The 14,885-nt window shown below is 44.9% G+C and overlaps 1 protein-coding gene across 1 annotated transcript; it reads right to left on the bottom strand.

The window, feature by feature from the left end:
• Positions 1-10,039: 10,039 nt before the first annotated feature.
• LOC115636196 (P2Y purinoceptor 2-like) lies at positions 10,040-10,914 on the bottom strand (the record flags this gene model as incomplete). Its single annotated transcript, XM_030536006.1, has 1 exon — positions 10,040-10,914. A coding segment is annotated over one exon (816 nt), but the record flags the coding sequence as incomplete, so codon positions are not given.
• Positions 10,915-14,885: the final 3,971 nt, after the last annotated feature.

The following is a 14,885-nucleotide window of genomic DNA, read 5'->3' as shown; positions in this document are numbered from 1 at the left end:
CCCTGACCAAAGCAGGCTGCAGGGGCCCAGAAGCTTCTCATTGTCTCTCTTCTCCACTGTTCATAGCAGCCATCTGCTTCCCACAACTCCCTTTCCAAGGGAACCCTCTCAGCCCTTTATAGGAACCATTGACTCTTTCTCAGCTGCATCTGATAATCTGCCTGGCCCAGACACGTGTTCTTAAAGGGGCTCTGTCTCCAAACAGGGCTGACTGGCCCCAGAACTCTTGACCCTTAAAAAGGCAAACCACCCACCTATACCTCTCTGACTACATGAGAATGTGGGTATCTATCATCATCCATGCTGCAGCCTTTTGCCCAATCCAGCTTTGCTTCTAGCTCCAGATTTTCCTCACTGAAACATGTCCCACCCCATGGCTAAATGGGAATAGAAGAAGGTGGGTCTGGGCTCACTGAGAGGTGCTTTCAAGGATGCCACTGATCAGGCAGTGTGCTTTTTAAACTCCATCTTCTTTCCTCCCAGAGGAAAGATGATGTAGTGTTGCCAGTTCACATGATTTTCCGAGAAGTCTCATGATATCAGGCATTTTCTTAAAGCCTCAGCTCCTTGAGTTGTGTGACTACACCAAGACCAGAGCTTGCACTTTAAAAAAAAAAAATCAGTTTCTATCCCTTGTGGTTGCAAACATATACTTGAAAGTGTGGCCCCTAAATGCTCCAACACCTGGAAACAAATGGAAAGAACCTCAAATGTATTATTATGAGCTCATGATTTTAAAGTCAATCCCCATGTTTGGCTTTTTTGGGGCCTGACTCATGATTTTTGAATATTCGGGGTTGTCAACACTGTGATGGAAGCTGGGACAGCACATTTCATTACAATTCAAGGTTGCTTCTTGTTCATGTGGTAATAATAAACTCCTTGCCATTTAGCCTTGGCATTTTAGTCCAGGACATGGTTATAACCCATCTTATAAACAGGAGGCATCGTCCAAGTATTTAGGTAACTAGCCATTGTTATACACAGAAAAAATACAACAGAGCAGGGTCTTGTACATTTCAATATGTCGCCTGTGTACAGGAACGGAACTGACAGAACCACAGCAAAACAAATCAAAAGAATCACTGTTATCCTATGCAGCCAAGTCCGGCAATGTTGAAGCTATTCCTGTGTAATGCATGTTATTCCTCAATTGTTCACTAGATGGCCCTCTTCTCACATGCCATCACTGAAAATGTAAGGACTCAGGAAGCAAAGGCTTTCCTCTGTTTGTCTGCAGTTTATTATCTTGTGTGTTTGATCTGTAATTAAACTCTGCTTCCCATTCATGTAGCTAATGGAGGCTGGTTGAAGTTTTTCCATTGAAGCTGGGGTTTGATTTTTTTTTTGAAGAAAAATCTTTTTTTTGGCTAAATAAATTTTTTTTGCAAAAGAATATCTGCTTTTTGGAGGAAATTTTGAGGTTTGGTCAAAACTTTTTGGCTGAAAGTTTTCTATAAAAACTTATAATTTTTCAAGGAAACAACTCTTACTCCTGGCTAGTTTTGTTTCCAACTTAAGCGGCGGTTTGTGGGGGCAAGAGAGAACGGCAGGGGTTCTGCTAGGTGTTTATCCCAATTCTGCCAAACCGTAACTTTCTAGCCTACGCTTTTGCACAATGTGTGTGTGATACCTCCAGCTGCAGCTGTGCTTGAAATATGCCTGTGTGGGGTGCATTGGGGGTTAGCCCAGTCCATAGCACAAGAAGAGCTTGTGAACCTAGCTGGCCACATTAGTTCAGAGTAAGTCTCATGAGGGCTGGGTGGGGATAAAGCTTTTGGGGCAGCTGATTGGCTTTTGTAGACTTCCCTTCCTGAGACATCAGGTTCACCAGATCCAAATGCAGGAGCCATCTTTACATCCTGGCTTTCTCTCACCAACACTAATAAATCTTCACATGACACCTCTGTCCTGGCGTGGGAGGAGAGAGGGGCCGTATTTCCATGCTAACAGACCGAGCTGCCTGTTAGCACTGTGGCAAGCTTGGTATCAATGAGAGAGAGCTGCCAGGTGGCATGTTGAGGACCCAGATCCAGCACGATCCCCTGCGATGGTTCACACCTGATCTGGGCTTGGTGCTTAGATGGGGCTGAACCCTGTTCTTAGCTGCATTCGTGAAGGGTGTTACCGCTCTGCTGCAGACCTTTGAGCCCCATTTATGCCTGAAGAAAAATTCTGTTTTGCTTCAGCATCTCCTGTGCTGTGCACTGGCTTCAGGGAAGATCATAGAATTGTAGGACTGGAAGGGACCTCGAGAGGTCATACTATCCAGTCCCCTGCACTCCTGGCAGGATTAAGTATTACCTAGAGCATCCCTGACAGGTGTTTGTCTAACCTGCTCTTAAAAATCTCCAGTGATGGAGATTCCACAACCTCCCTAGGCAATTTATTCCAGTGCTTAACCACCCTGACCAGAAGTTTTTCCTAATGTCCAATCTAAACCTCGCTTGCTGCAATTTAAGCCCATTGCTTCTTATCCTAGCCTCAGAGGTTAAGAATAACAATTTTTCTTCATCCTCCTTGTAACAACCTTTTACATACTTGAAAACTGTTATGTCCCCGGTCAGTCTTCCCTTCTCCAGACTACACAAATCCAATATTTTCAATCTTCCCTCACAGGTCATGTTTTCTAGACCTTTGATCATTTTTGTTGCTCTTCTCTGGATTTTCTCCAGTGTCTCCACATCTTTCCTGGAATGTGGTGCCCAGAACTCGACACAATACTCCAATTGAGGCCTAATCAGCACAGAGTAGAGTGGAAGAATTACTTCTTGTGTCTTGCTTACAACACTCCTGCTAATACGTCCTAGAATGATGTTTGCTTTTTTTTGCAACAGTTTCACACTGTTGACTCATATTTAGCTTGTGATCCACTATGACCCCCAGATCCCTTTCCACAGTGCTCCTTCCTAGGCAGCCATTTCCCATTTTGTATGTGTGCAACTGATTGTTCCTTCGTAAGTGGAGTCCTTTGCATTTCTCCTTGTGGAATTTCATCCTATTGACTTCAGACCATTTCACCAGTCTGTCCACATCATTTTGAATTTTAATTCTATCCTCCAAAGCACTTGCAACCCCTCCCAGCTTGGTATCACCTGCACACTTTATACGTGTACTCTCTATGCCATTATCTAAATCATTGATGAAGATATTGAACAGAACCAGACCCAGAACCAATCCCTGTGGGACCCCACTTGATATACCCTTCCAGCATGGCTGTGAACCACTGATAACTACTCTCTGGGAATGGTTTTCCAACCAGTTTTGCACCCACCTTATAGTAGCTCCATCTGTGTTGCATTTTCCTAGTTTATTTACGAGCTAGTTATGCGGGACAGTATCAAAAGCTTCACTAAAATCAAGCTACAGCACGTCTACCACTTCTCACCTATCCACAAGGCTTGTGACCCTATCAAAGATACTGTAGGTGCAGTTCGCAAATAACGCACAGTAAAGGGCCATACCGATTGCTGTTCTAGTGGTGTAAATTAAGGGTCATTCTGTTGACTGCAGAGGAGTTACTCCTGATTTACACCCACATAACTCAGTCTGGCTCAAAGACTGTAGGAACGGGGCAGATCCCCAGTGTTCTGCATACAGCTACCAAACTCACAGGATCTTGGTTAGAGAGTTTTTGGGCTGTGATTTCCCAGTGCCACTGCTAATGTGATTAATCTGCTGATGACTGGACACTCTCTAAAGAGAGTACTTAGCACAGGCTTTTCAGTGTCACATTGTCCTGCCAGTGTGAGTGGCACACATCCCATTTGGCAGCAGAGCCAGGGCCTGGCAAGCCCCTTAGCTGGTGTAAATCAGCATAGCTCCACAGACTTCATTTGGACTATTCCAATTTACATGGGTTAATGAGTTTAGTTTCCTTAGAGCTTGGGAGTGAGAAAAAAAAACACATTGTGCTTGCCAAGGTGGCCTAACTTTTGGAAACAGACAAAATGGAGCAGAGGCAGAACCTTCATTTCATTGAGTTTTCAAACAATGCAAACCAGAACCAAGACCATTGCAATTTGCACCAGTTCACTGAAGTGAAACGTTGAGCGTGACTCTCCCATCTTGCATGTGTCATTGTGAGTTACACTGGTGCAAAGAGAGTGCAAAACTGCACCACATCAGAATGGCAGCATTTTGAATGGTGGTAAAATGTCTCTGCAACGTTGCCAGGCAGTAGTGAGTCAGGTCCATTCATTTTAATTAATATAAATACTGTTAATTGCAAAGTATAAATGAATTCACGCCCCCACCTGTCATGCTGATTTACCACATGCTGTTTGATACCAGCCAACTAGAGCAGTTAGCATAGAAATCCAGTGTTTCCGCTGATCCAATTGTCTGTCCTATTTGTGCAATGCCTTAAAAAACCACAAAAATATTTGTACTCACAAGGCAGGGACCCTCAAGCAACCCCCTGGTTTAGATCACATGCACACCCGTCGTGGGACAGCATGAATTTGGCAGCTTGGCACCATCATTCCTCAGAGTTGTTAGCAGCTTTATAATAATTATCATCCAAGCGTTATTTATCCAATTATAACATCATTAAAAGTGTTATGGCACCTTTCCTCTTGCAAGGCACATTAAAGACATGACAATTACCCTGTGTGGTAGATGTGTAAATGTGCTAGAGACAGAATAAACCCACGGTTGAAGTTTGGAGGATAAGTGTGTTTCGGTTACAGAACTGAAGTCGTTAGCAAATACAATAATTAGTAAGTTAAGTCAGCAGGTAACAGATGACAAGGTACAGCAGTCAAAGAGCAGCAATGCGAGTTTCCTAAGCTGCATTGACAGACAAAGCACTGAGCTGGGTTACAGCCAGGGCCGGAGAACCTGATGGAGGTGGGGGAGATCCTAGCCAAGGAGAGAAATAACCCCTTCCACGGATGGAGAGGAGATACAAAGTGGTCTGGTCTAGGGAAGAGACACCCCCAAAGGGAGAGTCATAGCTCCATACCTCAGTGCCAGATAGAAGGAGAAGGGAAACCTGTGCTGGTAATTCAGAGTGACCAGATGTCCCGATTTTATCAGGACAGTCCTGATTTTTGGGTCTTTTTCTTATATAGGCTCCTATTACCCCCCACCCCCGTCCCGATTTTTCACATTTGCTGTCTGGTCACCCTATGGTAATTACAACTTCTGTCATTAACGTGAAATAGAAAGGAGCTGACGGCAGTGTCACGAAGAGGCATTTGGATCTGGGTGCCTGCTGTCCTGGTGATGTACGTTTACCAAATATGCAAAATTAGGGCATTGACCCAGAACTTCATTGCCATTTTCTGTACTGCTCACCTTGTAGATTTCTGTACCACCTCACCATGCAGGAAGGCCTCAAAGGCTCCCAGCTGAGGCCATGCAGGAGTGTGCAGTGTATTTCAGTGAACATTTTGGAGCTCACTCATGCTTTCAGCTTTCTCCCACGTAAAGAGCCATGGCTTGAGAGCCTAGAAACTTGCCAAGCAAATTCTACATGATATGGTTCAACTGATTCTGGAACTTTAAAAAGCCCCAGCAGCTTGGACACTAAGGTTGACAAGTTTTGTCATGCAGAAGGGACCTTGGCTTTCCTTTTGAAATAAGGAACCCTCATCTCATTGAATCTACTGCCTGCCACACTGGTATAATTCATGAAGGGTGGTGCAAATGTCCCCCTCACACACTCGTCTTTAAAGAAATGGTAATGCCTAAATCTAATGCTGATCACATGGTACTAACCAGACTCGCTGCACAGTCATGCTAATTACCATCGTTTGAACACAGCTGTTGCGAACAGAGTCCAACACTTTGTCTACACTGGGAATTTGCCCCAATTCAAACAATCAGTGGCCTGACACCAACGGAGACACTATCTATACCCAAGTATACACAAGGTAAGCCATGCTTTGCACCGGCGTGGCATCCCCTGGTTTGAAACAGATGCAAATAGCAGCTTACCCTGTCCACTCTGGTGCAACTGTGTCATGACCATGGATGGAGATTTTTGTCTGAGACTAGTGCTGTTCCACTGTGGAATCTATCATAGGGTGTTATCAAGATACACTTCTTTTCCCAGGCCTTCCCAGCAGGTTTCCTTGCTGGCTGATAAAGCAGCAGGCAGTCAGGTCTCTCTATAGCACAGTTGGATTAGCAGCCTTCCCAGAAAAAAGCTCTGTCTTCACCTTGGACTTGGAAACAGACCAATACCCTAGAATGCTGTTAGTAACAGCTGTATTATAACATGTTAAAATTAGGAGGTGGAAAATGGGGGAGAGGGGGAGATAAAAGGGAGGATCCACTCTTGGGAACCTCATGCCACCTCCCCAATCCATAACTCCTGCTTTGTCCTCCTGGAGGTCTCGTTATCCCTGATGGCTAGTGCGGTCTCCCTATTGATAACGATCTGGTTCTTCATACTTCTGTAGCACCTTTCATCCAAGGATGTCACTGTTCTTCTGTGCTGAAGCCCAGGGAGTTTAAGAGGTTTGCCCAAGGCATCAGAAAGTCAGTGGCAAAGACAGGAATTGAGTCCAGGAATCCCTTGTTTATTATATTAGCCAATAGGCATATGTTTCACACCATCTTAATATGCATTACATATTATTACAAATATTAGAGCAACACTTTATATTTGAATGATATTTTGCTTACACTGGTTCACTCGTGCGAAGTATCCCACAACAATTTGCAAACCTGAAGTCAGCTTTGGCCCCAGCAAACACTAAATTTGTTCTATGACCCAGTACTGGTGCCTTCACGGATAGCTGAATACAGGATTCAAAACAGAGCTAAGGCAAGTCAAGAACAAAACAAGCAGTTAAGTCCCAGGCAGACTGCAAGGAGCCACAAAAGGATCTCTCAAAACTGGGTGACTGGGCAACAAAATGGAGATGAAAGTCAAAGTTGATAAATGCAAAGTAATGCAGATTGGAAAACATAATCCCAACTGTACATATAAAAAGATGGGGTCTAAATTAGCTGTTACCACTCAAGAAAGAGATCTTGGAGTCATTGTGGATAGTTCTCTGAAAACATCCACTCAATGTGCAGCGGCAGTCAAAAAAGTGAACAGAATGTTGGGAATCATTAGGAAAGGGATAGATAATAAGACAGAAAGTATCATATTGACTCTATATAAATCCATGGTATGTCCACATCTTGAATACTGCTTGCAGACATGGTCACCCCATCTCAAAAGATATATTGGAATTGGAAAAAGTTCAGAAAAGGGCAACAAAAATGATTAGGGGTATGGAACGGCTTCCATCTGAGGAGAGATTAATAAGACTGGGATTTCTCAGTTTGGAAAAGTGATGACTAAAGGAGATATTATAAAGGTCTATGAAATCATGACTGGTGTGGAGAAAGAGTAAATAACACTTCCTTATTTACTGTCTCATAACACAAGAACTAGGGGTCACCAAATTAAATTAATAGGCAGCAGGTTTAAAAAAAAACAAAAGGAAGTATTTTTTCACACAACACACAGCCAACTTGTGGAACTCCTTGCCAGAGGATGTTGTGAAGGCCAAGACTATAACGGGGTTCAAAAAAGAACTAGATAAGTTCATGGAGGACAGGTCCATCAATGGCTATTAGGAAGGATGGGCAGGGATGGTGTCCCTAGCCTCTGTTTGCCAGAAGTTGGAAATGGGCGACAGGGGATGGATCACTTGATGATTACCTGTTCTGTTCATTCCCTTTGGGCACCTGGCATTGGCCACTGTCGGAAGATAGGATAGTGGGCTAGATGGACCTTTGGTCTAACCCAATATGGCCATTCTTATGATATATTTTATTATTATTAAATTAAAGAATGGTTGTGAATGGGTGGATTGGATTTTAGTGACTTACAGAGAGTTTTGTAACTTGTAAAACCATACTATAAATATAGCTAGCTTAAATGCATATTTTGGAAGCACATTTTCTGTGTAAGGTGAACATCCTGCAAGATAAAAATTGGTCCCTGGAAGGAGGGTGTGCTTGTTTGTGTGTGTGTCTCCTTTTAGTATTGTATAGTTTTGTTTATAGAAAATAAATTTGGCTAAGTGAGGTTGATTGATCTCTTGAACATTTTTCATAATGAACCACAAGTAATTGACTATACAGAATAATCAAATTTATATTGTGATCGCATGTAGAGGCCAACTGGGTGAGGCTCCATTGTGCAAGGTACTCTAGAAACACTATAACCACAATACTTCCTCTTTGGCTGTTGCTTTGTGTAATGCAACTAGCTTCTAGATTCTGCAGCCAATGACATGAAGTGGGGATAGGATGTCCATCCGGAGGAAGGTTCTCTTTCCTATATGCTTTTGTGCTGGGTTCACAAGCCCATCAGTCCTGCACCTTGCATCGTTCATCACCTTCAGAGACATTTTTTCTCCTGGTGAGAAAGTGCATTATGATTTACATGGAAGACAAGGGTTTGACGTGTTTTGCTCCTTTGCAGAAAGGGGGTTTTTCACTGGGTTTGCTGATTGAGAGAAACTCTCTTTTGGTTTACAGTCTTAGGTCCAGATCGTCAACCCCACTTTAGCTGTGCTGGGCCATTCCAGCAGCACCAAGGAAAACAAAAGTTGGCAGACCTACCTACCTGAGGATTTCCCCTTACACCTGTCAGTTTAGGGGGTGTGACTGGGAGAAGCATATGGCAAGAGCACCCTTAGACTCCAGTGATCCCTTGGCTACAGGAATGATCCCTTGGAGACCATTATAGCTGGTAGATCATAGAGCAGTCCTGAGGTTGCTCTAAGTTATGCCAGGGGATGAACTGGCACCCAGCAGCCCTGGGGATCAAAGTATGTCTACAGTGCAATTGTAGGGTAGGATTCCAGCTCATGTATCTAGCTAGCCTGAGCACTGGAGCAATGAAGGAGCAGCAGCGGGCACTTCAGCATGGACTACCCCAATGAGTAATTAGGATACCAGGTGGCTGTGCACAGAATACACCGAAGTGGGCACTGCCACAGCTTCACTTCTCTGGTACCCAAGCTAGTTAGATTAAATCTAGCTTGGATGCCTCTCTGTGAGCTGCAATCATACTCTATCATTGCAGGGGAGATGCACCTTTAGAAGCACGTTTGCCTGCAAACTATGTGGGGCAGAGTTCTGGCACTGCTGAAGATCTGGCTCCTAAAATTTACAGCACCTCTGACTGGTCCCCCTGTCATAGTTTATTTCCCCAATCTGAACCTTAGAGTCCAAAAGCTGGGGTACCAGCATGAATTCCTCTAAGCTCAATTACCAGCTTAGAACCTGTAGCGCTGCCACCAATCAGGACTTGGAGTGCCTGATAAACTCTGGTCCCCCCAAAACCTTCCCTGGAGACCCCCAAGACCCAGACCCCCCTGGATCTTAACACCAGGAAAGTAAAGTCTTTCCTTCACCAGTGCCTCTCCTAGGATTTCCCTCCCTGGGAGATCACTGTGATTCAAACCCCTTGAATCCTAAAACAGGGAGGAATGTCCCTTTCTCCTTCACCCAGAGGCAATACAGATTCAAGCTCCATGAATCTAAAACAAAGGGATTCCACCCTTCTCCCCCTCCCTTCTCCTTCCCTGTTAAGTACAGACTCAATTCCCTTGAGCCTCAACAAGGGGAAAAAATTAGACAGGTCTTAAAAGCAAAACTTTTAATAAAAAGAAAGAAAAAGTAAAAGGTGTCTCTGTACTTTAGATGGTAAAAGTTACAGGGTCTTTCAGCTTATAGAAACTGGAGAAAAAGCCTCCTCCAGCAGAAATACAATTTAAAATACTTCCAGCCAACTACACATTAGAACTCTACCAGCCAGATACACATTTGCAAATAAAGAAAACCAGTTAAAAGACTAAACCACCTTTCTACTTGCACTTACTACTTGAATAGAAAATTAGAGCCTGTAGTACATCCGGTCACTCTCAGATCCCAGAGAGAACAAAACCAAACCCAAAAAACACAAACAAAGGCTTCCCTCCACCGAGATTTGAAAGTATCTTGTCTCCTGATTGGTCCCTGGTCAGGTGTTTGGTTCCCTGTTTGTTAACCCTTTACAAGTAAAAGAGACATTAACCCTTAACTATCTGTTTATGACACCCCCTGGAAGTGCTAGCATGGGCCCTGAATCCTGCCAATTCACTTTAAGAGCCAGAATTTTCTCAGGGATTTTGAGAAGGAATCATTAAACTTCTCACTAGCGAAGCTGTAGATCAAGGGATTGAGACAGCAGTTCACCATGGTGAAAAGCCAAAAGGCATAATACACAATTTCCACCTGGTGCAGGCGCTCACAGGACAGGTTGTAATACTTTCCAATCACTCCTATGGTCCTGCTCACATGCAGTGGCACAAAGCAGATGACAAAGATAGCCAGGGACACCGTTATCATCTCTAAGGACTTCGTTTTCATCACCCTGCCCCGGAGGCTCGTACTGTTCATTTTAGCAATGGTAGCTCCCAGCAAGGCATAGCAAGTCAAGGAGATGCCAAAGGGGAGCAGGAAGTTGACCGTCACCAGGAAGATATTGTAGTACAGGTAAAAAGAGGAAAACTCCGATTGATGGATACTCATGCATTTCACAGAGCCATTGACTGATGAAGTCTTAAGGACAATGAACAAGGGCAGCCCTTGGATGCTTAGGAGAAACCATACGAACAAGCTGAGCTTCTTCAGGAAGGACTTCTTCTTCCAAAGGGTCCTGGAGCTGTAGTGAACGACAGCAAGGTACCTGTGAATGCTGATGAGCGTCAGGAAGTAGATGCTGCCATACAAGTGGGTGCTGAGGATGAAGATTTTGAGCTGGCAGAGGAACTGACCAAATAGCCAGCTGTTGTCCAGGCTGAAATAGGCAACGATCAGTGGCACAATGGGAATAAGAAGCGCATCCGTTAAGACTAGGTTGAATTGGAGGATTACACTAGAATTCCACTGCTTGATATGGAACCAGAATATTCACAGATTGGTGCTGTTCAGAACAAAGCAGGCCAAGAATAGAATGCTCAGCAGGATGGGGATGACAAGGGGCAGCACCTGTGGCTGGCACTCTGTGCTGGCATTCGTGACAGGATGAAAGCTGGTGGCTCTAAAGACTTGGGAAGAAGCCTCCATACTTTGGCTGACCTGCAGCAGAAGGGGCAAGAAAGAGGAAGTATTGACACTTTTAGGGTCCATCTTTTCTCCTTTGATGAGATAACGATGTGCCGAATTTTAGAACAATGCCAGGAAGGACGTCAGAAGCAGGTCTGCAGCACAGTTACTGGGTCCTGCAAGTCCACTGCAATATGATGTCCCTCTGGCTAACGGCATCTGCAGAGCATATTAAACTAAGTATTTAGCCAACCAAAGAATGAGATACAGTAGATACGGCTGAATTTGGCCTGCTCTTTCATAAGCAAATGCAAACCCATGGGAAACAGGAGCTTTGAGCCTGCTTATACCAGGGTTGAACTTTCCAGCGTATTATGGGGAAAGTGAAAAGGTACATTTAGAGCACCAAGCAAATTATTATGGGTGGGTTCTAAGAACTAAAGTCCTGTCTGCTCCCCATGGACCTGTAAATAGCTGTGGTGTTTTTCTTAGTAATAGGGGCTTACCCTAGTGTCTTTGGCCAAAAGTTTCCCCTCTTCCCGCTGTTATGCAAGGTGTTTTACATGGTTGATTGTTGCCCTTTGCCCCAGAGATGGCTGCATTTCAGTTGTGTAGCATACTTTCTGAAGCATTTCTGGATTCTTCAATAACGTAAGGTATTACTGACTACTCCAGGGGAAACATTAGAACAAATGAGCCCCGACACTGTATTTTTAACACTTGGTTCCAAAAGTCACTGCATTAATTTAAGGCCACTTGTAAAATGCTGGAATCATCCACTTTAGAAAGACTTCACCCCAGTTCAATGAAATATTCAACTGCATTCTCCTCTCAGTGCATTGTCTTATGGGTGTTGTAATTCAGGTGGATCTGACTCAGAAGAAAATATTTTTCAGTTCAATTTTCCTGAGGGCAAATTGGAATCCCCCCCCCCCCGCCCCGAATGTTTTGATTTTGCGGAAATTGCATTTGCTGTCAGAAAATCATTCCAGCAGGAAATTCCTAACCCGCTGGGAGGCAGCATAAGCCTCCCAGGTCAGGTACTGAGACTCAGGAGAGCACTGGTGCTCTCTGAAGTAGCTCATACCCAGCAATGTTACTGTTGCACAGTCCTGGGTTGTTTTGCTGCGGGAGGGCAGAGGGGATGGGAGTGATGATGGAATGCTCTGCCAGTCCCCTAAAGTCTTTCCTGGTGTTCCCACCCCCCAAGCCCTGTAACACAGCCACCTTTCTTTCTGCCAACAAGGACCAGACAGGATTCCCCGTTTGCATCCCCAAATGCTGCTCTTTTAATTAGAATCTTCAGGGCAGGACACAGAGCTACGATGAGGCAGGCACACGGCATGGGACTTGGTTAATTTTAATCGACCGTCACCTGGGCCCACACAAGTGAAGCCCTCAGCCCCACTGACAGGTTGTTCACAGCTCAATTTTCAAACATGAGAGCCTAACGCTGGGGATGTACGTCATGGGCAGTGCATGCAGCCTCACCTTTGGGGAGACTAGCCACGCAACCTCACCCCTTCTACCCAAGGCCCTGCCCCTACCCCCCCTCTGCCAGAGCCTCAAGCATCCCCCTTTCCCCACAGCCGGAGAAGCCCCAGCTGAAGCACCCAGGGCTCCTGCCAACTTGGGGGAGAGGGTGGAGCATGGGCGGGGCCAGGGCTTGGCCTCCCCCGGCCTATTATACCCGTCATCCATGATGCATGTCCATATTAAAGCACCTAAGTAGCCATTTCAGGGTCTTAAATCTGCATTGAGGTGCAGGTATTGAGGTGCAGGTATTTTGGTGCATAAATTTAGGCACCCTGCAACATCAGTCACTGCTCAGCTATCGAAGCTTGAGTTATCCCCTGAAAATGCCACAGTGTTTTGGGGAAAATTCTCCGGGGTACAGTACACTACTTCTCTTTTTTCATCAGTCATCTTAAATCCTACACAGGACCTGAAAGGAAGCTGCCTGTCAGGCACCACCAGCGAGCTAGTGCATCTGGTTCTTCCTGCCCTGTGTCCGTAACATGGGTTATAAGACATTCATAGGATTCTTCTCTGGAGACCACATCCATAGTAGCGAGCCACGTATTGTTAGTTGGCTGGGGGGTGTGGCTGGAGCAGCGTGTGGGAGGAAGTGAGTGTGAGAATGTTCATCGGCCCCCTGCAGTCACAGAGGTATTCTTTGAACATACAGTTTCATTCTCTCATAGTTTAGGATGTAGGTAGAAACCTGCAATTAAATTGCATCTTTCTGTTCACTTCAGGGCCACTCCTTGTCTTTATGTCGTGGCTCTCCACAGAAATGGCTAAGGGATTTGTGAGGGGGTTTAGAGGGGAGTGTTATCTGCTTGGTAGCACAGCGGACCAAGAATCAGGATACCTGGATTCAAGTCCTCGGTTTTCCACCAGCCCTGAGACACCTTGGATGACTTTTAACCACTCTGTGCCTCGGTTTCCCCTTCTGTCAAATGGGGGAATCTTAATTATTACCCAGTCCAGGGGCTTGTTGAAGCTTAATTATTGTTTGCAAAGCCCTGATGAGGCTCAGCTGGGAAGAGTTACTGCTATACAATTGCAGATTGCTATCAGGGAAGGTGATGCAAATTCTGCTTCTTGCTACTTTATGCTACAAAGCAATTCCTTCCAGATGAGCATCATAAACCCTTAGCTGCCTCCCAACATGATCCTCCAAACCAAGCAGCCTACAGGGCTTTCCAAAGCAAGCCCAAGACAACTAATGTTAGGGGCCACCTAGTCCAGGGAGCAGGGATACTGTACCCAAAGCTACGGGCACATTTGGAGTGGTGTCTTTCTGCTCTCTCCAGAGCAGGAGCTTTGTTGGCTCAAAGAATGACCACAGATTTCAGAGGGGCAGCTGCCCACTGTACAAAGATAAAAGGCCAGGGGCTTCATTTTCCTCTCATGGGGATACATCAGGAACAGCAGGGGTATAAAACCAGTGAGAGATCAGGATTGGGCTCAGTAGCTCAAGAACTAGGCGCAGTTCAGAGCCCCCTACTCGGACCCTATCCTGCTCTCAAGGGAGGTTTTGCCGCGAGTAAAAAGTGCAGGATCAAACTCCACATGAAGGAGGCACCAGAGTCAGAGCAACGACTTACAACAATATGCAAGAGGAGAAGATTTGAGGTACAGTACAAAGAAAAGTGCTGGAAATTGCCTAGTAAATTGCGAGCAGCTTTAAACTAACAAAACAAACCAGAAAAAGCCAATTGAGTGCTATTTAATGTGAAATGGAATTATACAAACCATAAACCACAAGCTTTGTAATTACTTAAGGGCCAGATTCTATTGTCAGTCACAGCAATGTAAATAGAATTACTCTGGATTTTTACCAGAGGAGCCGAGAATAGAATCTGACCCTGGATCTCTGAACAAAGCAATCATTTTGGTTTACTATTTGGCGTTAAAATCCCCCCCTCTTTGGCATTCATGCAGCCTTATTGACTTCAGGGGGGGTTGCCCAGGTCTAATCAAAGAGTGAATTTGGCTTTTGGTTATGATCTCCTATGCACATTCATTGTTAAAAACAGAATATTAATAAGCCATTATGAAGAAGCTGTCTGGGAGAAACTTACCACCCTTCTCAGAGAGAGGAGCTGTACTTCACCAGCTGAGCTGCAGCATTCCCAGCCTGAAGCCACATGCATACAAATTAATTCAAGCTTGCAGATAGAGGCACAGCTGATGGGATGGAAGAGGCTTAGGTGACTCTCAGGAGGAAGAGACAGTTCAGCAATGACACTGCAGCAGCCTAGGGCATTTCAGTCAGCAAAAGAAGTGGGTGATGCAGTGTTCCAGGAAACAGTTTGAGTACTTGGACT

Source organism: Gopherus evgoodei, chromosome 16 (genome assembly GCF_007399415.2).
Source record: "Gopherus evgoodei ecotype Sinaloan lineage chromosome 16, rGopEvg1_v1.p, whole genome shotgun sequence".
NCBI lineage: Eukaryota > Metazoa > Chordata > Testudines > Testudinidae > Gopherus > Gopherus evgoodei.
This window is presented reverse-complemented; position numbering and strand designations above follow the sequence as displayed.